Source organism: Topomyia yanbarensis, chromosome 3, assembly GCF_030247195.1.
Source record: "Topomyia yanbarensis strain Yona2022 chromosome 3, ASM3024719v1, whole genome shotgun sequence".
NCBI lineage: Eukaryota > Metazoa > Arthropoda > Insecta > Diptera > Culicidae > Topomyia > Topomyia yanbarensis.
This window is the reverse complement of record NC_080672.1, coordinates 361,452,922-361,478,076: the sequence shown is the minus strand read 5'-3', so window position 1 is coordinate 361,478,076 and position 25,155 is coordinate 361,452,922. Positions and strand designations below refer to the sequence as shown.

The 25,155-nt window shown below is 38.8% G+C and overlaps 1 protein-coding gene across 13 annotated transcripts in view; it reads left to right on the top strand.

The window, feature by feature from the left end:
- LOC131691455 (calmodulin-binding transcription activator 1) overlaps nucleotides 1-25,155 on the top strand; it is a 595,917-nt gene that overhangs the window by 71,702 nt on the left and 499,060 nt on the right. For all 13 annotated transcript variants that reach the window (XM_058977868.1, XM_058977867.1, XM_058977863.1 and 10 more), the window contains one exon: nucleotides 15,181-15,391. In XM_058977868.1, coding sequence (XP_058833851.1) covers nucleotides 15,352-15,391 — 40 coding nt within the window. In that variant the 5' untranslated portion in view covers nucleotides 15,181-15,351. The remainder of the gene's footprint in view (nucleotides 1-15,180; nucleotides 15,392-25,155) is intronic.

Genomic DNA, 25,155 nt, shown 5'->3' with positions numbered 1-25,155 from the left:
ATGGTATTTTCGGTTGCCAAACAGCCAATCTGGCGGCCAAATGACCAGTTCGAGGGCCAAATGAGCCAATTCGGCCAAATGGACCAATTCGACCAAATGGGCCTATTCGACCGATACGGCCAAATGAACCAATTTATTGAAATAGGCCAATTGGGTGATGTGGGCCAAATCTGTAAAATGGCCAATTTGGTGGCCAAAAGGTCAGTTTTACAGCCAAACGGCCAATTCGGCGGCTAAATGGGCAATTTGGCGGGTAAATGGGCAATTTGACGGCCGAGTGGCTTCCAGTGGCCTAATGGGCCCAATCGACCAATTCGGACAAAAGTTCTGCCAAATGTGCCAATTCGGCAAAATTGGCCTATTCGGTCGATTTAGCCAAATAAATCATTTTTTCAAATGGGCCAATTCGGTTCTATGGGTCGAGTCGGCCAAATGAACCAATTTATTGAAATAGGCCAATAGGGTGATGTGGGCCAAATCTGTAAAATGGGCAATTTGGTGGCCAAAATGTCAGTTTTACAGCCAAACGGCCAATTCGGCGGCTAAATGGGCAATTTGGCGGTTAAATTGCAATTTGACGGCCGAGTGGCATCCAGTGGCCTAATGGGCCGAATCGACCAATTCGGACAAAATTCTTCCAAATGTGCCAATTCGGCCAAATTGGCCTATTCGGTCGATTTAGCCAAATAAATCATTTTTTCAAATGGGCCGATTCGATTCTATGGGCCAAACAGCCAATTCGATGGTTAAATGGGCAATTTGGCGGCCAAATGGGTAATTTGGTGGTTAATTCGACAGCCAAATTTCCAAATCGGCGGTTAAAAGAGGAATTAGTCAGCCAAATGGCCAATTCGGCGGGCAAACGGACAATTTGGTGGCCAAATGGGCTAATTCGGCGGCCAAAGGGTCATTTCGACTGCCAAATGAGCAACCCGGGCGCCAAAAAACACCATTTTGGCGGCCAAATGGGCGATTCAGCGGCCAAATGGATAAAAATAATAAGCCAATTCGGTACAATAATCCAATTCGGTCAAATGAGCCAGTTCTGTCATATGGGTCAATTGAGCCACAAAGGCCTATTCAGCCAAACGGGTGAATTTGGCCAAATGGCCTATTTGACTGATTCGACCAAATCAACCAGTTTGTTCAAATTGGCCAATGCAGTCATATGGGCCAATTCGACTTAATGGGCAATCCGGTGGCCAAAATGCCAATTTGGCGACCAAATGGCTAATTTGGCAGCCAAATGGCTAATTTGGCAGCCAAATGGCTAATTTGGCAGCCAAATGTGCAATTCGACGGCCAAGTTTCCAATCTGGCTATCAAATGACTAATTTGGTGGCCAAGTAGGCGATTTGGCCAAATAGGCCAATTGAGCCAAATGGGCAAAATCTGCCAAATGGGGCAATTCGACCAAATAGGCCTATTCCGCCAAATGTGCCAATTCGACCAAATTGGCGTATTTGGACGATTCGGCAAAAAAATCAATTTTTTTCAAATGGCCAATTCGGTCATGCGGGCCAATTTGACCAAATGGGCAATTCGCTGGCAAAATTGGCAATTTGGCGGGTAAATTTGGCAATTTTGGGGCCAAATGGATGATTCGGCGACCAAATGTCCAATTCGGCGGTCAAAAGGACCAATTCAGCTACCAAATTCCAAATTTCGCAATTCGGCAGGCAAATTGCCAAATCGGTGGCCAAGTGTGCAAATTCGGCAGCCAATGGCGGTTAAATAAGAAATTTGGCGGTAAAATGGTAAAGTGGTAAGTGTAGCCAGATCTTGTAGTTTGACCTCAATGTTCCCATCGTCCATATATATATGGGAATCTAAATTTTAGCGTTGCCACTTACAATTACGTGTTTTAAGGTATTATTCAAAATTAATTGTTTCATCTGGGCCAATTTTTTGAACGTTACCAACACAAAACGTATGACATGGTCGAAATGGATAACTTTCGTAAGCCTAAACTCTACATTCACATTCCCCAAATGTTCCACATTCTCGGTTTAAGCGCAAAGACCGGAAATCACTGTCCATCGTGTTTGGCCCAAGCACCACATTTTGTGGTTGAGACTCATTCAGAGAGATGAGGTAGGAATGAAAGTAACGATTTTCTTTGTTCTTCGGACAATACACAAGATAGAAGTGACTGTTTTTGTCGTTTGCTTTGTGCCTGTTCGGGCGGAAGCAGAAAGGACACTGTGGATTGTGACGGCTGTCTTTGGTGATTGGAAGTAGACTGAGCTGGGATTGTGCTAGATCTCTAGGCGAACAAATCGTCTCATCAGGTTTTGTGATAATATTCCATGCTTGGTGCAAATGTGCAGCAGAGCGAGTACTAGATAGCAGAGTCGTTGAAAGTAGAGTACTCATGAAGCAGGAGTATTAATTGATCCGATGGTAGAGAGGAGATCATTGGCTTTACCAAGTATGGGTGCGCAAAGGCACTAGAGTGGCTTGTCGTATATCATTTTCCACCACAGCCCTTTTTGAGTTCCTTCTGCGGTCCCGAATGACAGTGCAATTTTTGGGGCGATTGGTTGCTCTCCGGATTTGCGCATTGCTTTCAAAGTTTGCAAAGAAATTAGTATGGGTAACACTACTTTCTGCATATCCACACGTTCACATCGTTATTTCCCTCAAATTAGAAAACCAATCCTATGAAAAGTTTTCCCATTTGTAAAAATGTTATTACGATTTTAAGTAAGAGTAAAATTTATTACTGAAATTTGTTTCTGTCAGCACTGCAAATGTACCAATCCTAAATATCTCGGAACATGTTCATTCCAGAAAATGAATGGCTTCGTAAGATGCTTTCAGATTGATTTATTGAATCCCATGAATGAAATTGAGAAAACAGAAAAACCGAGTTTATTCACCTAATAGTGTGATTGAGCCATTCCGGAACCATACATCCCATTTGCCTAATTATTAGGCATATGATTCAGTACATAATTTCAAAAAATTCTTTCAAAGTTACCTAGTGTCTGTGTCGAAAATGTTCTGAGATATTTAGGATTGAAATATTGGTGTTGGTGGTGGTTGGTACATTTGCAGTGTTCACAGAAACAATAAATTTCTGCGAATAATTTTCTCCTTCTATCTTAAAATCGTAATAATATTTGAAAAACTTGTTTAATCCATCTAGTGGTGCAATGTGCCCTTCTAATTTCTTCAAACTATGATTCCATGGCTGGTTATGTTCAATATACATGTTAAAATGTTTATTACATTCTTAGTACACTTTGCACCTATACACAATCAAAAATGCGACTTTATTCAATTGCGTGATAGAACGCTAAGTGCGGTTGTCGAAAAATCCTTATGTGAAAATGTCTGGAGAATCGATTGCATGTATTCAAAATGACCGCTAGAACGTTATCATGCTTGTTTTGCCATAATTCCCCTTTTTGTTAGTGTTTATTTTTATTTTGGAAGAAAACTGAATGCGGGCCACCATATTTAGTGTTTATTATGCAAAAAAGTCCAAATATTCTCTAGAAGATAATAGAATTGTCTGTATGAAACTCATCAAACGTAATGTTTCTTATGCAAAACAGTCCAAGGAAACGAGTAAAGACTCAAAAGGGAAATTAAATACAGCAATATATTTCGGAATGAGTCTACACATGTAGTTGATCAATAATTGAATTGCTTATGTAAAACGGATCTGGGAATCGATTACAGATTGTCAGAATGGCCGCATGGAATGTGTGAACCCGTTTTACCCCGTTTAGTTATGATTGTGTTAAAAAAAATCTAGGGATTCAACTCAAGATAGTTAGAAGGACCGCACGAAACTTGTGTATCCGTTTTATTTCTATTCTCCGCATAACTCAAATGTGGAATGAATTTTACCCCAGTTCCCAGAACTCAAGTATAACAAAGGATGTGATCAGCGGGGGGGGGGGACGTTAACCCCTCTCGGTACACCCCTAACTGGGCCCCTGTTAAAATCCAGAACCAGACACCCTATATCAGTCGAAAAAAAAAATTTGGCCGAGATTAGTTTGACGATTTTCAGAGTGATTGCATAATCTTTCTATAAGTGAAGTGAGCATTCAGTTCCTGCTTCTATGAACTCAGGAAGCGTCTCAAGTGGCTAAAGTGTTTTTGGTTTGCCATTACTGATCTAAGATAGCAAGTTTTGCATCATTTTAATATCATAGTGATACCAATTTATATGGAAAATAGCTGTGTGGCCGAACTCTTCAACTCGTAACTCCGGAACCGAAATTTCGATCTACATAACATTCAATGGTAATACTGAATCGAATGAGACTTAAATAATTCTATGACGCAGGTGAGGATGATATAACCAAAAAAAATCTTCCGCTTTAGCGACAATATCTAAGGTTTGAAGAAAAATTAATATATCACTAAATTCTTTCATTACAAATGGGATACTTATCAAATGAAAAACGGACGATAAAAAATCGAAAATCCACGTTTTTTTGTATTTTTTTTCTTCTGCAAAACCCCAATCCAACAAATTGAAACAATCTAATTTGAACATGTAGAAAATTCGAGGATGAGCCACGGAGGTAAGCAAATCGGTACTGATCTAATTTGGCTTAATCTTTGTACAGAATTCAATACAATTGGAATATAATTTATATAAGACTCCATGTTTTGATATCATGTTTTCTCTTTGAACTAGGACTATTTTTTCAATAGTATATAACATACTATCAACGAAAAAGTCTAAATATACCATTACAATGACTTATTGTGTTTAGCAAAATAGTAAATAAATAAATAAAAACTCTTTAGAAATATTGTAACTTTTTTGATTATTGGTAAATTTTTGCCAATGGTAGCCAATAAAAAGAATTCTATTTTCACGTAATATTGCGGTTATTTAAATTCGTATTTCGAAATAATTAATTCAGATATGCCTTGTGGCTGAGCGCTGCTCGCTATGGTACTGCGTATGAACAATAATCTCTGTTTCGGGAGCTACATGATTTTTATACGACTATATTTTTCATAGCAGTGTCAAAAGAGTCAACCAATATAGCTAGACTCTCCGAAAAAACCCTCTGTGAATGTTTCGAACCCAGATTACAACAAACCAGCCGCATAACTCAGTACGGCTGTATTACAAGATACGATTGCCATCCACCCTTCTCACCTAGTTCCTTCTAGCCCTGTGCAAGCTCCGGTTACATTTAAAACCAAGAAAACGTTCAATTGTTCTCGGTTACGATATAAAAGCAACGAGACGCTGCCAAAGCCTCAATCCTTCGACATCGAACTTTTCCACTCCATTTGCCAACGATAAATTCTCTAATCCTGCTTTCAGAAGGGAGAGAGGGCTTGAAAAACTTTCCATATGCCAACCAAATCATTGCTATTAGTATCAATTTGTATCCACTTAATTTTAGGCTTTTGGCTTTTTCGGAGCCCATTCCGGCGCCCGGAAAATTTTCCCCACGCTACCGAAGGCCGAAGCGGTACATCGTTTTCGTGCGTCTATTTGCTCACCGGCTGATCTTTCTGGTTGAAATCGCAAAAACTGATACGGCATAAAGGTGTACGCTTCGATTTCTCGCCAGTTAAGCAATCTTCGTCGAAGGTGGAGAAAAACTTCAAATCCCTACATGCAGACTTTGGCAGAGGATTTTCGAGCGATGGGAAACAGATCCCGCACCAGAGTTGGTGGATTAGTGCGTCGTCACGGCAGTGTCGTTCGTACCTTGGCTAGTGCCCCGGGGCTTTTCCGGTTGCGAAACCTCTTGATTTTGTGCTGATTTCCAATTTGTGAAGGGGGATTTGTGCTACCCGTGCTGGTTGAGCGGAAAGATTGTAATTTTGCGGTAAAAACTATAAGATTAATCCTGGTGTTGAATAATTTTCTTAGTTTTTTTTTGCTTCTGTTCCGGCCGTGAGTGGAATATGGCGAGGTATGATCCTGGCTGTTTGTGGTGAAATAGGCGAGTTGGATTTTCGAAAATGGGATTCGGAACGATAGAAAATTTTCTTATTGAGCCACCCTCGCATTGCCGCAGAAAGATATTCCTGGAAGATTCTCTGAAGCTGCGTTGAGCGAGGATTACGAGGCTTGAGTTTTCCAAACAATGATGGAAACTATTTCAAGCAAATTGATATTTATTGAAGTGGAATACGTACCTCGGTTCGGAATGGAAATGCGTGCTGGTTTACGTAAAGTGGATTCGAAGGTTTGATCCGTAATGATTCGAATGATTATATGGTTTCGAGTTTCGAGGGCTGTTTTGGAATCAATTAAACTCATTTGTTTATACAGGAAATTGAACAGCGTTATATGGTTACGCGAATTATGACATCACATTATGCTAGCAAATGAAGTCGAGGTCAACTGGAAAACTCTGGCTGGAGTAGGGGACTGGGCTCAAAAGTAATTCCGCAAAGCTTCTGCACTTTGCTAGAGCTCTGCTTGGGGATTTCAGTCGAAGCGGCAGGAGTTTTGCCTGCCATGATGACGAAAATACAAGAAAGTATTCACAGTGGGACGAGTAAGAAAAGTTGTGGGCGAAATTCATTGGAATTGATGTTCTAATGTTTTTTTTGGTTCAATTATAGAGAATTACGGGTAATATACTTTTTTGCACTACACATAGATAACATTATTTCCTGTAGCTCTAATATTTATGTTCAGAAATTCACATATAAAAGTTTGATGTCACTTTTACGAAGGTTCGAATCTAACTGCTTTTCTTCGTTGTCAAAGATAGCCGCTTTTTGAGGCTTTCTCAGTTGAATCTTATGCTAGCTCACTATTTGTACACAGCCGTTCGTGCTGTTTCATTTCATTCGTTTTTTTCGTGGCCAAGTGTGCCACGACTGTTTCAGAAGGTTGCTTGGATTGCCAACTCTAACAAAATTATCATTGGAACCGCGACTAATAAAAGGAAAGAAAATATGTTGTTTACAACAGTTGATATTGTGAAAGTTTGGTTTTTGGTGTTTCGGATTCTCCTCGTCAGTAATTGTCACCAACTAGGAGTCCGTTAGATGAGTTGATGTCAGTTACTGACGAGGTGAATACTAAAAAGTAAAAACAAAACTTTCATGTTACGTATTGTGCCCTTATGCGCAAAATTTGGTCTTACCCTATTTTTTACTCTTTTGAGTAAAAAAAATTCAAAATGGTATTATTCTCTAGGTGGAAGGACATCTAAGCTAGTTATAGAATTTGCGTTTCGATTTCGTCTCATCAGAATCTGACACTAACTTAGTGACAGGACTAAGCTAGCGCCGGATTGACGCTAGCTTAAAAATAAACAGAGAAAAAATTGTGTTCCTGAGCAAACCCGTACACGGTATCTCTGGTAGAAAATATTTAGACAAAACAATCAGTATCGCTAAACTACTCACTAATCGAAAGCTTAGATGCTGCTCTTTCATCTGTGTATAACTTTGAAATGTTCTATCGGGGAGTCTAGACTATTTTTTTTCATTTTGATGATTAATTTCTTAGGTATTTTGTTAATTTTTGGCTTACAACAAATGTCTCTCCTATAGGAGGTTAAACCAGTTAACACACACTGTCAGAAGAACGGACTTGTAACGTTAAAGAAAACTTTCGAAGACACTATTTTGCCAGTTTCGTGTTGGTAATTGGTATCTTGAAATTCCCAAAACAAAACGTATTTTAGTAGAAAATTATATTCTCTGCAAAATCATTTCTTGTGCTGTTTTGTAGTCAGCGAGAACATTTTTGGAAGCAGCTGGGTGTTATTAGTTTTAGGGATGGTGTGTTTGTTCAAAGTAGCAAGTTGAAATTTTACAGTATTTCGATTTGATTAATCGACGAAACAAAGGATCTAAATACATCAAATAAAGGTGAAATGATCCGAAAATGATATAATTTTGAATAAGAAAAGGGTCTCATCTCTCATATATGGAAAAAGTGAAAAAACATGAACTAGTGAGCTTACCCTATTCATAGGGTTCTAGAGTGCCACGGATCAAACCTTCATACCTTTACTATACATAGCCTAGACATTAGGGTGTCCCAAAATGACATCATGTTAAAAAAGTCATCGGGCTCACGTCTTGAATGAAAGGTTAGGGTATTAGGACCACTTTCTTCTTCGGAGTGAGTTTGCTAAAACGCTTCCTACTGGTGGCGAATTTTGATTTTTTGAAAAATGGGCCGATTTTGGATAAAATTTCAAATTTATGCCTGTTGAAGTGGTCCTTAACTGTCTTAGATCTTTTTTCAGCATTTTTTATTTTTCTGGAAATCCAAACGGAGAAGTTTGGTTAGTTAGTTTGTACAAATTTTGAATTAGAAAAGCGGCAGAATTACGCTGCTGAATTCGGCTCAACTATATAAAGTATTTTATGTACTTTTAAAATTTTGTAGATACCCAGTTTTGAAGAAAAAATACTGAAAAACACCAAAAATTTAACTTTTTACTAAGTTTTAATGGCTCTGCCGCTCTTATAATTCAAAATTTGTACAAACTAACTAACCAAATTTCTCCGCATGGATCTCCAGAAAAAGAAAAAATGCTGAAAAAAATCTAAGACAGTTCAGGACCACTTCAACAGGCATAAATTTGAAATTTTATCCAAAATCGGCCCATTTTTCAAAAAATCAAAATTCGCCACCAGTCGGAAGCGTTTTAGCAAACTCACTCCGAATAAGAAAGTGGTCCTAATATCCTAACCTTTCATTTATGAAATGAGCCCGAGGACTTTTTTAACATGATGTCATTTTGGGACACCCTACTAGACATTCAAAAAAGTGCCTGTTCGTCCATTTTGGTTTGCACCTTTCTTTCTTTTACGTAATTGAAGTCGGCGTAAAAAATGTTAAAATCTTCAATAACTTTGAAATGAATGAGTATTTTTACATACCGTCTTCAACAATATTATATAGTTTTAATACCTCCATATTTCTCTGGAATATCGTTTTCACGAAAAGTCACAATGGAAAAAGCTATATAAAAAAACTTAATTTAAGGAAGTTACCACAGAAAACGCTATATAAATCGAAAACCTTTTGTCCTACAAGTTCAAGTTCTTCATCAAAATTCTTCATTACGAGCATTTCTAAAACTTTATCGAAGACACCAACTTGATGTCCCGTCCGAGCAGAAGTTCTGTTTATGCCGATAAGACAAAGTGTAGCCGAAACTTGTCTTAGCAGGCCTATGCGAAAGCACTATTCTATATTTCACCCTAAGGGGAAAAATTGTATAAGCATCAAAATTTCTCACTAGAACGAAAATTTTTGGTAAAACTATTCTTTGCACTTGAATGGTACAAATCCTTACTTTTTACTTGGGTGCGTTTTGTTAGTGTCGGTTTCTGATGAGACGAAGTTGGTGCTTATCCAATTTTTCTCCTTAGGGTGAAATATAGCATAGGAAAAAAGTTATTGGCAAACAAATGCTGAAAGATTGGTAAAATAGGTGAAACACGTCAAATGTATCAGTGGTAAAACTTTATTAATCAAAAAACATAATTTTTCGCATAGGTAAAGAAAATGAAATCCACTTTTCACTTTTTAGTCTTTTTAACCTTTTTGGGCTTAGTTTAGGCTGCTTTAGTCAACTATAACAAATGCTGCCAGAAACTCCTCAGGATGAAAAATTTCGGGATTGAAGGGGCGCACGCCAGAGACTCTGAAATCAGCTCGAATATTGTTAAAATATTCATTAAGACCAACTAGGTCAGACGATAAATAAAATAATATAAATAAATAAATATATATGGAAATCAAGTTTTTTATAAACATTTTCCAACATTTAATGACTCTAATCTCTTATTTCTATTATTCTAATAATTTTAAATTATTTTTAATGCTTATTTCTACTGTGTTTTTCTTTATAATCATCAATATTAGCATAATATCAAATTTCGCTCTAAAAAAAGCTATAATTTCACAAATATCAAAGTGCACATTGCTCTACGCTAAATTTACAACTCGGCCAACCAGCCCCGCACAAAGCTCGGCCAACCTATCCCAATGCATATTTTCGAGAACAATCACGTTGGGTTTTGAATACCCTTTCCAGTGGTACCAAGTTATTGGAATTCGGATTAAATTGATTCGCGTTACACATATTACTCTACAGAAACAGAAATTTACTCACCAGCACCAGGAAAATAATACAAAAGTACTCATGTACAAAAGACACCACCAAAACAACTGAAATTACGTTGCTCCATGGGTGACCTAATACCCCAACAAAATCACCATAGATGTCGCTACTACGTATAATATCTTTTCTCTAAAAGCCACTCGGCCAACTTGCCCCTTCGGTCAACCAGCCACGGTTACCCCTATCTAAAGGGCGAACACGAAATTATTGCGACACCGAAAATGTCATGCCAATTTTCTTATAATGTTTAAAATCAAACCAATATTTTAGGGTAGTTTTATACATACATTTACTTCAAAATTCAAAAGAAAAGTTAATCAATGGAGCCTTGAGTGTAAAATTGAACGCATTTTCGCTTGATGCCCTCCATCAAAGTCTTTACAGAGTCATCCGGTACCAGTTTCTCAGTTTTTTTTCCATATTCTTAACATGTCCTTCTCGTATTTGGTTATCTTCTTGCTCTTCCGAAGTTCCCGCTTCATCATTGCCCAGTACTGCTCCACCGGGCGCAGCTCTGGACAGTTTGGCGGATTCATGTCCTTTGGAAAAAAATGGACAGAATTGGCCTCATACCACTTCAGGACACTTTTAGAATAGTGACATGATGCCAAATCTCGCCAAAATAGCGGAGCTTCGTCGTGCTGCTGCAAGAACGACAAAAGGCGCTTCTCGAGGCACTCAGATTTGTAGATCTCGCCATTTACTGTGGCCTTTGTCACGAAAGGCTCACTCCTCATTCCGCAAGAGCAGATGGCCTGCCAAATGAGATATTTTGGAGGCGAACTTCGACATTTTCTTCTTCTTAAATTTGTCGTCCACATAGAACTTGCTCTTGCCGGTGAAAAACTCCAACCCCGGAATTTGCTTAAAATCGGCTTTTATATACGTTTCGTCGTCCATCACACAGCAGCCATATTTTGTCAGCATCTTCTCGTAGAGCTTCCGTGCCCGAGTTTTAGCCGTCGATTGTTGCCGCTCATCGCGGTTTGGGAAGTTCTGTACCTTGTATGTATGTAGTCCAGCTCTCTTCTTCGCATTCTGGACGTAGCTCTGCAACATGCCGATCTTTTAGCCAAATCACGGCTTGAGACGTTGGGATTTGTTTTAATCATCCGCTTCACTTTTCCCTCCGTCTTTTTGTTCTCCGGTCCCAGTTTTCTTTCTGCTCCTTTGCCGTGGTCCAACGTCAACCGCTCCTGGAACCGCTTCAACACTCTGGAGACGGTTGAATGGTGAATGTTCAACATTTTTCCCAACTGCCGGTGCGACAGGTCAGGAAATTCCAGGTGTTTGGAAAGAATTTGTTCTCTCGACTCGCGTTGGTTCACCTCCATTTTCCTTGAATCGAAAAACACGACTTCGAGTTTGACAGCATGTAAACAATACACATCAATGAGAAAGTGTGCAAAATTTGGTTGATTTTTACCCACTGGTAAAAAAGTTATGCCCTGTTGAATGTGTCGCAATAATTTCGTGTTCTTCCTTTATATTATATAAGCTTAGATATTTGTTTTCCAAAATTAAAAAGTGCTAGACACTTAGTAAGAACAATTCAAAACTCGTCTCGTTTAAAAGAGAAGCAAGTTTCCGGATAGTGAGTATATCAGTGATAATGATTAGTTTGTGGTAATATTGTTCTACCAGAGACAAAAAATTAAAAAGTAAAAATATTATTCAAATTTAGAATTTTAACTAACGCGACATTGGTTAAATGTCGGTCATTGGTGTCTTCGCAGGTATTTATTAACGTAACGCTTTCTCCGGTTATATGATAATGTTCTCTCCGTTAACTGATAATATGGTGAAGTTGTCTCCACTAACCAGGATAAATGGAAGAGTTGTCCTCCAGGTATGCTCGACGGCGTGGTGAGAATGTAGTTTAAACACCGCATTCCGTCCTTAATTACCCCCTGGAACCTGGATCTGCTTATTCCCACACCACGCTGTGTACTTATGACAATCAGTATACCACGTGTCAGTACTGTTAACAATCAGCCCACTACGAGAAACCCTGGACGAGAGTACCCAAGACAAACGCAACAACCACACCAAAAATTCAGAAACTTCACCATAAACAGTAATTCAACCAGTAACATCTGCTAAATCACCGGCAAAAGTTAAATCACTACTTTCTACTTCTGCTGCAGTCAGATGTACAATCGAGTCAAGTGAATAACAGCCCGAGCAAAGTCCAACATCAAAATTACAACAAGTAGAAATCATATTTTGATAATAGCATCAAATTGAAATCTTATTTTGCTATCAGTTTTAGATTTTTTAAATATCACATCAAATTTTGATCTCGTTTTGCTATCCTAGTTTTTTAGAAGAATTTTCTATGTTTATATTTCTTTGGTGAAAAATCAAAGTGAATACATATTTTGTTATCAAAAAAATTTCAACATCTCAATGAGCTTTCAATTTACTCTCACTGATAGCAGAATTAGTTTTCTGTTTGATGTCATAGGATAATTTTGCTGCTCTCCATTTTGATCTTTTAACCGTTAAAACGACCAAAACGACAACAACCTGAGTAATCATTTGCCGAACATCACAACATCAAGTTTAGTTTTCAATTTGTTGTCAGACTCTGCTCGGGAGGCCTCTCGATCTAGTGTGCATTGTCTCGAGAACAAAGGAAACATCGGATTATTCTTGTCATCATGAGTAAAGTTGACTTTATATGACCTATCACCTCGTACCTCTCCTGAGCCAATTGCAAAGTGCATTTAGCAATACGGAGAATTAGAATCCGTTACACCTGATACTTGGAGAAACTTCTTCCCGGGTACTCCCAACGGCGCTTTTGTAGTGAGGATGCGGGTTGAAAGGCCTATACCCTCCTACTTGACAATAAAACTCAAAACTCGCGGAACTACAATTATGCAAACTACGCTATGCACCCATGAGGGGCAAACTCCTACGTGCAAGTATTGTAATCAGACCGCTCATCATGGGCAACCTTGCGCGGAAGATGCAGAGGAAGACGCATCTCAATCGACTGCCAACTGATCTACGGCAAACCAACCCAAAACAGAGTTTTCAATACCAATGCCTGAACCACAAACGGTGGTCAAATTTGTGGCAGCAGTTGCACAGGCCATAATGACAACCACAAAAGAAGCATCCAGTACCGCAAAATCAACTGTAAGCAACATTGGCAAGGAAAACAATAACAGTGACGGATTTACGCTGGTCAACTATAAGTGTAAGAAACAGGGAAAACATCTGATCGCGGACACCAAGTCGGCTTCGACCTGGACGTGAAAAACAAAAAAGAATTAAATGACCCCCAGATGCAGATTGCCAGCAAACCCCGCGAAAGAAGGTCTCCGCTCGCAATAAAAAGTTGCGCGCACGAGATCCAATATTATAATAATATTCGTTTATATTTATTTATATATTTGTAAACATATAAAAGATCCACGGCTCCGTTAAGCTACCGTTATGAGCCGTGTCAAATGAACGAATTATATAAAAAAGCTTCACCGTCGCGGAAAAGAGTGCGAATAAGTCGATGAAAACGATTTTACTTATTTTATCATTTGTTTGTTAAGAATAAATAAAAGCCACACGGCTTCGTTAGGTACACGCCTCGCGGTGTGTCAAATAAACGAATTTGAAAAAACAAGAAATATTGTGAAGATTGTGTTGCTTACGCCATGATTACGTCTCTAACATCATAAAAAGCCTCATTTAATATTTTTTTTTAATTTAATAAAAGGAAGGTCTTCTTTGAATAGATACATACACTCCGAATACCTGGTTGTCAACTTCAAATTGTATACGGATCAGTATTATGTAGTGGAATAATTTCTGCTTTGATTTAAATTTTGGATCAGGAAATATTTTCGCAACAAAATTGTTACTTTGACGTAGATTTTTAATCACTTTTTAGCTCACCCATAGATTGAAGCTAGCCTTAATTGTGGAATACAGTTTACATTTTAGTAAACTTGCAAATATTATACATACTTGTTACACACATTTCCGCCAATTTTGCAATATATTGTTCAGCCCACTGTGAACCGTGCAAAGAAGCTTAAAATGATAAACGGTCGTTATACAATGTCTTGGCGCAAAAGAAGAAGCATTGTTTTTTCCTTCTTGCTCTCATCCCGCCGACGACGATGAAAATGTTATCCGGGGGAAATTTTCCTGTGCCAGTGCCAGTTCGGAGGGGGGCGAAACATTTCGGAACTTTTTGATGTCGGTACTGTTCGGTAGGTATCTGTGGCACGGCGGTAGAAGGGGATCAATGGAGAAAAAGTGAGTGGTTCATATGATAAATGAATTCTGAATTTGGGTTAACTTCCAGCAAGGTACGAATGCTCATCGCGTCTCCCATTAACACGAGCTGTGCGGGCGGGCGGCGGTGGATACTAGTGATTGCTGAAAATCCTTTCTATGCAGCCTCTGTGAAAATGTTGCGAGGTGAAGATTTATGACTTCGTGCAACAGATATCCTCATAACCGTTGGTAGGTCCTCTTGTCGGCGTCGTCGTCATCGCTGTCGGTGAGAGCTTTCGTAAGCTTTGACATTTCTCTTTTGTTTGCAGGTGCTGTTCGTGCACTAGTGGCAAGGTAATGATTTCCCTCCGGGTAATGGGTTTATTTAGCATATTGCTTGGTGTTTATAGTTGACTCAACATATATGCAAATCGGTACACTGCATTTCGTAGCCCGACAAGGTGTGGGATAATCTCGTAGCGGGTGTCAAAGTGTTCATCAATCTTGCTAGTGACGACAGTCAAACTGTTACCGTAAGCACCGGGCGTGCTAAGATGAAGATTTATTTCTCCGTTTCATAAGCATGTATTAAAATTTTCGGCAAGCTGAAAACTCGGGAAAAGTTTTTCAATTCCTTTTCTGAATATTTTACATTAAAAAGTTGGCTTGTAAAACTTCATCAGCGGCCGCAGCATTATCTTATTTTGTGTGGTAATACAGGTTCTGGTATCATAATCTACTATCTAGGCAGAAAGTGCAAACTAACTGTTCGTCCGCCTCATTCTAACCATAACTTGAATATGTTTTAATTATCATTAATTGTCTTTTCATTTTATTGTTTCTACAGGACACTACTATCTGCGGTTCGCTGTGATACCGAGACAAGCGACTGAACAAATAGGCTAAATCAACTGACCCAGATTGCGGGCATCCCTGGAGATATTCTGGCAGCCGGAAGAGAATGGTGAAATCCAGGTTTCACCGTTGGTCGTAATAAGCACCTTTGGACGTCTAGGCAATGACGTCACAGGCCGTCTATTGTCTAAGTCTTCAGATACGTAAGTAGAGTGATTTATGTTTATACATCAAACTGTTCTTACCTTTATTTCGGTCAGCGTTTCTGGGATGAGTGAGTTACATATCATTCAGTGCATTGAAGGTCGACAGTATGCATAACTCGGGTTTGCACGAATGAAAGGCTCTGAAATTGTAATGGATACATCAGAGTACGGATAGGTTTTATCGAATGAAGATTGGCAAAATGAAACAATTTCTGGTTCAATCTAAGTAAAAAGACTGTCAATAAGAAATGATTATTACTGTTTAGTTATACATTGTTATCATTGTTTTCAATCGTATTTAGTAACAATTCCTCTAAACAGGAACAGTGAGACATGTATCCCGTTCAATTAATTTTGTGTTCATGAGTATGTTTAAAAATCAAATTTGCCTAAGATTATACAATACACTGTTGACGACGTTGTATCTGTATTCCTGCACGAAGGGTATCGTTGGACAATTTTTTGTTTCTATGTCAAATTGTAGCAAATTTTGGTCTGTTCCAGATCGCGGGTTATTGGAGAAAATTTAAACTTTTGTTTAGTAGGATCAATTGGAAAAATCTTTTAAGCTGAAGTTTATTACGCATGACTAGATATAGTTCACATATAAAGTATTGAAACGACATTCATATTTCACTTTTCTCTGTAGCATTAACGAATATAAATCATATTTTAATAAGAAGCTTGAACAAATATAGGGTATGTGATATTGAGGTTACACAATTGAAAATTAATTTTATGGATATAATTTGGGTTTTCAATTTAGAATTGAATTTATACAATAGCCACCCTAATATGCTATCCTGGATTATTTCGTCCTGAATGCTGGGTTCTGTTCGTCACTCATAACTGTGGGTGGAGTGTGAGAGTGGGCTGCTAGATCCTTCCTACAGATTTCGATGTCACCCAAGTCCCAAGATAAAGGCAGAGAGTGTAAGAACCTGGCACGTTGCTAACATCCGGTGGAATTCTATAAGCACATCTTATAGAATTCCGCTTACCGTACGATTGATCACTCCCGCAATGATCCTGTCTAACTTTCAATCTCGGGTCAGGTCCAGGTTTTTCTTATTTCGATTATAGAGGTTTTAACCTTAAGGTTACTCGTCTCTTCGGGTTAGAAAAATCTCTTATGAAAAATTTCTAACCCTATGTGCGGGGTCGGGACTCGAATCCAGGTGCGCTGCGTACAAGGCAATCGATTTACCAATACGCTGCGCCCACCCCCAGGTTCAGGTTCTCCAATCTAAAAGAATGGGTTTTGGGTCAGGTCGAGTCTCGCATTTGAAACAAATCAAAAACTGTTGTTCAATAATTAGTTTATTTGACCCGTATCATTGTGGTAGCTCAACTGCGCCATGGATATTTTATATAATTCCAGCATGTAAAAATGAAAATAGATAGAAACATATATTAGTGGTCATCGGGGCTCGCGCACCGAGTTTGTTATTGTGCGTGCAGACCTTCTTTCGTGGAGGAAACGTTTTTTTTTGCACGCCCACTGCATCATGGCAGACATTCACATTCTCTCTTGCTGTGACCAATGTCAGCTGTTTTTGTTCTAGCAATGAGATCCTCTTCTTTGCCTCTTGCATTTACGGGTGCCTGCCGTCTTTGGTATTAGCTCGATGATAGTGTTGGCTGTTGATTTGGGGATGCTGGATGCTGCTGTTATTATGGCCTGAACAGCAGTCACAATCTATTTTTATATGGTGCTTACCAGCAGTTGGGCAAGGGTCGGTCTTTGTTCTTTTTTCGTTATTTCGAAAAGAAAATAATTTTTTGCAGAATATTAGTACATATATAGTTTGTTAGCTTCGAGATTGTCACATAAGCTTTGATTTTTATTCATTCGGTTTCTCCTCATCAGTATCTGACATCAACTTGGAGCCTGTTAGATAAGGCCAAATCAGCACAAAATTGGCGCCAGTTAGAAACTAAATCCAAAAAATTACACGTCTTATGTGAACGCCAAAACAACTGGCTTGTCTCGAGTGATGTCTAGGTAGTTAACACGGAAGTTCTGGTTCGCTGATGAGATAGCTAAGTCCAAAACTAGTCTTTTGGTTCGAGCTAAGCTAAACCAAGCTTCGATTTCGTTAATTCTCATGAGCCCAATCAGAATTTCTTTCCTTGCGGGACATCACGCTTGACTAGGGGTTTGCTCAGAAACACAAATAGTGTTTTCGTTTTTTTTAGCTATCGTCAATGCGGCGCTAGCTTAGTCCTGTTACTAAGTTAGTATCGGATTCTAATGAGACGAAGTCGAAACGCAAATTCCAGAACTAATTTAGTTATAGTTTTTTTTGTGCTCTTCACGAGCAAAGGTTGTTTCAAAGAATGTTCTGCTTAATGGAGCATACATAGTTTCTTCAAAAAAAATTCTCCAATAAGGGGAAACATAGCATGATGACTTTACTATTTAAAGAAAAAAATAAGTATAAAAAAACTTGTCCGGCTTTAAAAAGAATCAAATTGTTTATTATAATTGCGAAATACATATTTTTTCTATAAACTCGTGCTAAACCGCAACTTTTTTCATTTATTTTTTCTTTTCGTACATCGAATAGTGCCCAAGTCATCTCTGATTGAAAATTTCCAATTTTTAAAACTTCAAAAGTTCGAAAAGTCATAACTTGAAAAATATGTATTTTCGACCGAAACAAAAAATACGTGTCAATTATTTTTAGCTAAAGAATGCTAGAATTTTTTTCGAAAGGACTTTAAATTTTGATTGTAAATCTCGCGTGGAATTATCAGTTACGCACATGGTGCAGCTGCATAGGAAAGGACAAAACATTGATCTTTTGAAAAATCGATTTATTCACCTGATCTTTTCGGTTCGATGTTTGACTACATCGATTGTATTGAGTTGAAAAAATCAATCTTTCTTCCCCATCAGAAACGAGGCGATTTTTTCAAAATTTCTTTACCAATTCGATGTTTGATAACATCGTTTTTTTAAAATTACAATATCGATGTGTCAGAAAAGATTTTATTTTTCAAACGCCTATCACTATGTGAACCGCTTGCATGAAGTTAGCGTCCAAGTTCACCTTTCGTATTTCTTTCAGCTAGCACACTGTTGGCCTAATACGAGTTTGATTTTAAAACCAACGACAATGGTGTTTTAACATCGTAGGAGCGATTTCATATTTAAGTGTTCTGACATTATTCCACAGACAAGGCAACGATACTGTGTATACTGTTTGTGCAGTGGATAAGCAACAAAGCGGTAGAAGTAAAAACTTGAACGTATTCAAAAAAATTCGACGAGAGACTATAGATAACCTAAAATAGAACTCCCTTGTTTTGAATAATCGACCATTTTTTGCAAGATTCTTTTGCATGGTTTAAAACTAACCGTGCATTCTGGCCTATTTGTATTTGAAACTTTTATCCGCCATATATTTTTATTTTCAGGCGTTTTCTCCAATAGTGCATAGTTTATTTTCGAAGATTTTCGCAAGTCTTGTAAGAAGCCTTCTTACATTGAATGCAAAGGGGCTTCGTACATTTTCGCACATTACCAGAGCGAGTATTTTTGCGATAATGTAAGTGACTTTTACTGGATAAGTTTTGGGTGTAAGTTTAATAATATACATGTACGTCCCTCCACTAGGTTGAGGGGTTTGATGGTATTGCAAACATCATTAATCATATCGCGTGCACCAGTGCTGCAGAACCTCTGACATTGGATTGACTTTTGCTGTGAACCGTGTTCGATGACATTGTTCCACAGCTTAATGGCAGTGTTGGTGGACGGGGCTCACAGTGGAGGTCATTATATGTCAATTTATCGGTCGAATTCGTGCTCAGGGTTACTAAATTATTTTAATAATTCAAATAATTTAATAAATACATAAGTACAAACCTACTAGTTTTCGTTTTGTAATAATTGTAATTTTTAGAACTAGTGTACATTTGTTATGTGCTAGTCGTATGTCTATCTTGTATGTGTTTGTCTGAGTATTTGTGACAGTTGGGTCAGGGAATGGATGCAGAACTGGTGTATATGATAGAATAGTGGGTAATACTTCCGGTGTTTAATTTGTGCATTCGATTCTATTCATTCGGGAAGGTCGGATTGGATAAATTAAGGTACAATTAATTTACCGACGCTCGTGAATCATCCATTCCCGGTCAGCATGATGGAATTCTAACAGAATGCAATTGTAATTAATGGTAAATAAACATTTGCTGCATTTGGACGAGTTAAAGTAGTTTGATTGCATGTTACATGTGTTTTTCTATTCTACTTGATTAGTCTGTTTCTTTTGTACTTCTATTAGTTTGCTTTTAAATTACTCATGTTTACCAAAATAGTATCAGTAAATTTATGAACTTCTGATCAATCTCTTTGCATCTTTTTTCTTTATTCAGCATGTTATGTTTCCTTTTATTACTATATCTCTTTACTATACTCTATTTATACATCTAGGTACAAACGTACAAACGCTGGTGGCCTTCGCGATAACACAATTGCATGGTCACAAACGCGACCATGCAATTGCAATCATCTACACATACTTATGCCAGCGATTTCGCCAACATTAAAACACCCAAAAAAAAAAACACTCCGGTAGTTGAGTAAACGTAGCACCTATAAACTTACAAACGCGGTCTTAAGCATTAATCTATCACTCGCGCGATCATGAATCGGTCACGTTCGTAACTCTAACCTCGGTCCTAGCAGCCTAGACTCATGCATTCAGTTGGGCCAATAAAAAAATGACGCTCATATTCACTAGACAACACGTTCCATGGCTACATGACCGGAAAATCTAGTGATTTGGGAAACTGACTCTCTTCTAGGATCTGTACCATAGACTAGAAATTAAGCATCAGATTCACGATCCGCCCACGATCATTCAAGAACACACTACACGTGATTATAAAATCAAATTATATACACGAAGTCACGTACATGTGACAAAGACGTTAACATACAAATGCTTAAGAGGGTCCTCTTACATAATTGTGCAAAAAGTACTTAATGTTTGATATTTTTTTTTGAAGAAATAAAATGACTTAGACATGTGCGCTATTCTGCAAAATGTTTATCAAGTATTCATCTATAAAATAAAAATTTTCGATTGTAAGGAGTCAAAAATGGCATCCAAGATGGCGGCTCCAGCAAAAGGCGTTTTGAAAACCGACCTCATCTGCGGGTACGATACAGGTCGCAATTCGTCGTCTACAAGCTGCAAGCCAAAACGATCTTGAAGATTACAGAATGTAGAGGCGCCCCAACCTAAAAACATGAAAAAAATCGATATAGAAACAAAATGGCGGCCACTTAAAAATAAAGTATCGTTTTTTTGCATCATTTTTCCACTTGGGCCGTCTGTAAAAATCGTTAATGATCAAAATATTGCGATTTTGTAGGTTACAGCGCCCAAGAATGTTATTTTCTTTTAGGTGGGCAAAACCCGAAGTTGATTGGTTGAATGGTTCAAAAATGAGAATGCCCGCAGATTCGAAAAATCTTGTTCCGAGAAAGCCGCCATTTTTGACACCTTACACTCGAAAATTTTTATTTTATTGATGAAACCTTAATAAACATTTTGCAGAATAGCGCACATGTCTAAGTCATTTTACTGTCTCAAACAAAAATTAAACATTAGGTATTTTTTGCCACAATTATATAAGAGGATCCCCTTAAGCCCTTCGCGACCATCCACGGCACCTACACCCGCGATCTCGCAAACATGATAACATCCATGTGATAAGGTGAACGTCTTAGCGCTCATATATTTTCAAACGCGGTCTCAAGCGTGAAAACATAAAAACTCACGCACTCACACGATCATGAATCGGTCACTTCCGGAAGTTTCTATCCTTGGTATCAGCAGACTAGGTCCATGCCTTCAATTGGACCAATTAAAAAAAACCTCTCATATCCACTGGACAACACGTTACTTGGCGACATGACCGGGAACTCTAGTGATATGGGGTAACTCATTCCCTGTCAGAATGTGAATTGTACACCGAAAACTAAATATCAGAATGATGATTTGCGTGACCATCCAAGAAAGCACGCAAATATGTGAAAGGCATACAATTATAAAATAGAATTTATACGCGCGAAGTTACATACACGTTAGCACACGCGACATACAAACGCACACGCGGTTGAACACGTTAACGTACAAATGCTCGAACCCTTCGCGAGGAATCACGCGATTGCGAAGCCTCTATGCCTGCCCATATCTGAACCGCACAATGAATATCACATTCAGAATCACGGTCCGCTACAATTTGCCTAAAGCAGTGTTTTAGTGGGCGTCATTGCCTGTCTCGTCTGCAATTGTAGTGTGTGATTCAGACGGGGAGCCCGTCCAAGAACCTACAGCTCCAGAAGGACAGCTTTCGAAAAAAACGTATAAGAATATGCATGTAAGTTTTCAAGATAAACTTTTCAATATGCATGAATAAACTAGCAATATTTTATAAATCGACTTAACCCTTAAATGCGTAATTTTATAAAAGGACGGCGGCAAAATATCTGAAAATAACAGTAACACATTGAAGCTGTTAGAATTCCTTAAAAAAATTTTTTTTTGATCCTTTCAAGTCTTGTTTCCTAAGCAACTGAAAATAACATATTAATAGCATACAAAATCGATGTTTATCCGTGGTGCGGAAAAGGTTGAGAGCCGCTGCTTTAAGGGGTAAGAATTTTATCTATGCAAAGCTATAATGGACCTTTGGGACAGTGAAAGCTACAAGAGGTGGTCATGGTTCACAAAAACGCGATCGCAAAATCGTGACCAATTGATTTAAATCTTGGCCCATACACGGGGAAAAGCTGTACCACATATAAATTGCTTCACACACGCCCAAGCCCCTTAAGTCATTCGAAGGGCTAAAGTAAACGATAAATGTCCTGTAGGTGAAACCGACTACCGCTGCTAGTATGTTTTTCACACTTTCAAACACCCCAATTTTCCCCCTGCACGTGAATTCGCAGGTGCATAGAGATCTGAAGATAGCCAAACTTTGCTTCCAAAAATAGGACTACTTCCCGAACGTGAAACCCGCTTTGGCCAAGTGATTTACATCCAATTTATGACTGATTCCTCGGAAAGCCTGTTCCGTTCCACGAACGGATGGTTGAACCATCACGGTGAGTCAGTCGGACCAGGTGGGTGGTAGCTGGGGGGAAGAAAAACAAATATAAACCCCGTTCGGATCACGAAGCAGTCCAGAAGCACCACTGGGGAGAAGGCAAATGTGAATTAGATTTACCGTTTTACAGCACTGTGAGACCACAAATCGGTTACATTAGAGACCGGAGCAGTCGCCGAGGTCCTTAGGCAAATGGTACAACGGCCACCGTGAAGCGTATACGAAGTCCATTCTGATGATGTATGATGCATGACAGGAAGCAATTTATAAAACCAACTTTGTGTTCTCCTATTTAGCAGGTCGTGGCTATGTGTGAGTGTGTATGTGTGTTTGGACTTGATTTGAACGCCGATTTGCCCATCTGGTTAGGGAATGGAAATTGCTCTTATTTGTTATTTTGGTTAGCTTTACGAACACCCTTCGGTACGATTGAAGGTACGGCAGCATTCGAACGAAACATTGACAGTTTTCTTTCTGACTCATCTGTATGAACAACGCAGATATTATCATGTCAATCAGGCCCTGCATGTTGTTTCCCCTCCCCCGTAGTTCGACAAAATTATTCCCATCTGGCTAATAACTTCAAAATCACGAATATTTTCTTGTTTAGCAGATAATTTGAAATTTACTACCCTCCCGACCCGTGCCTGGAAAACTCGCCGTATCAGCCGAACTGAGCAGTGAAGCCAATGCAAACAAATCTTTCGACATTGGACAATTTATCTCGCAAACATTGAACGCGTTCCTCACATATCACTGCTGCCGGTTACTTATTCACCACACACCCTTTCAGGACCAATTCATGGCGGTCTCCATCCCTCGTACATACTAGAAACACCCACTTGAGCGTCGAGGGCCGCCTGTTTCGCTTGATTTGCTAAATGCTGGTACATGTTTCCATCCAGTGACTGTGGAGGAAAACCAACATCATCTTGCAGCCAAGCATCGCCAGTGCCGATGTACTTCTTTCGATTCTGACTGCGTTTAGTGTAAATATTTAATCAGTGATGGTAGAATCGTTAGCACTCACTTGGTTCAGTTTGACGCGAAATGGGGATTCTCCGTACTTAGCGCACAGTTCGGTCCCGGGGTGGGGGGGGGGGAAATCGTGATTTCTGCTCACGAATTTCAGTTAACTTCTTGTACACTCGGAGTGTCTTTCACATCGCGCACCACTGACTCTGATCGGTGGACTGATTTTTCTTCTGTTGGCATTTGATTCTCCATCTCGTGATAGCGAACAGTTTGTCTCGTCGCGTTCTGGGATCATTCATATGCATGAAGTGGAGACGGTGCCGTGATAGGGGTGGGAGATTAATAAATTTATTTATAGTTGGTGCAGGCAAAGAGGGGTTGGTTGATAGTTGGTTAAATTTGATGCGAAGATTTCCACGATTTGAGCACAATTTTTAATGGAACTGTGTAAAACAGTGTATATGTACGTGAAGTTTGAAAATGTGAGGAAATTTAGTGATTTATCAATTTGGTTTATTTACGGAGTACTACTTGATAGATTTTGGTAACATTGAAAATGCATCAATTCGCACAAGCGTGCAGTATTATTAACTACAGATTTTTATCTAATCAATACCATTTTTTGGTCTACAGTAAAAAATGAAAAAATGCTTGAGAACATATTTGCTGCCGTGTACTACAAACGAGATTTTGAATTTATTTAAATTAAAAATAATTAATAAATTCATTTTGATAGCCAGTCATCCAGATACAGCCGATTTTAAATGATTTCTGTACCAAAATAATCCCTGATTTGAAGTGCACCCGGTACAAGTCCAAGAGTGGAATATCTATGTTTGATGTTTCTGTATATTTTTGACAAAAAACGGTATATATCAAATATATTTATCGAGAAAGCCAAATACCAGATCTAGTGGTCAAGTCGATCTGCCAGATATTGAGTTGTTGATTGTTGAAGTTGTTGAAGTTGTTGAAGTTATTGATATTGTAGGCATCGTACACAAACAGTATTACGTTAAGAATAAAAGATCATGCAGTATGTGCCCTAACTAGTTATAAGTCACGCAAAATAGAGAAAAAGTTAAAAATAGCAATTGTAATGTTTGCCAAAAAACCGTCAAATTAAACCACTCTGCTCAACCGTCAAATTAAACACCTTACACCGAAGGCGAAAGGCCTTTCCCAAAGCGACGCTTGAAATAAACGCAAAGACACACCACCGTGTGATCGAAACGCACTCTCACATTACAACCAAACACAACGGTAGTGCTAGAAACGGCCTGCTAGAAACTGCCTCGGCATTGGCAATGCCAAAAGTAAAACCGACGCCGCAGAAGTTGGTTGCTGGGCACGTTGCTCGACCGAAAAAGCTCGGCTAGTGGTTTTTAGGCTCGATCTCGAAAGCTTCCATCATACAAATTGAAGCCAACGAAGTGAGGCTGTCCAGCGCAGATTTATACGACATGCGTTACGTCAATTGCCTTGGAACGATCGGCTGAACCTGAACCGTATGAAGATCGTTGTCGATTATTAGGACTACACACTTCAGAAGATCGTAGACCCGCGTCGTAAACTACCTTCGTGTCTAAGATTCTTATGGCTGAATATGATGTTCCCGATCTTCTATCACAAATTAACCCTTTACGCACCAACCC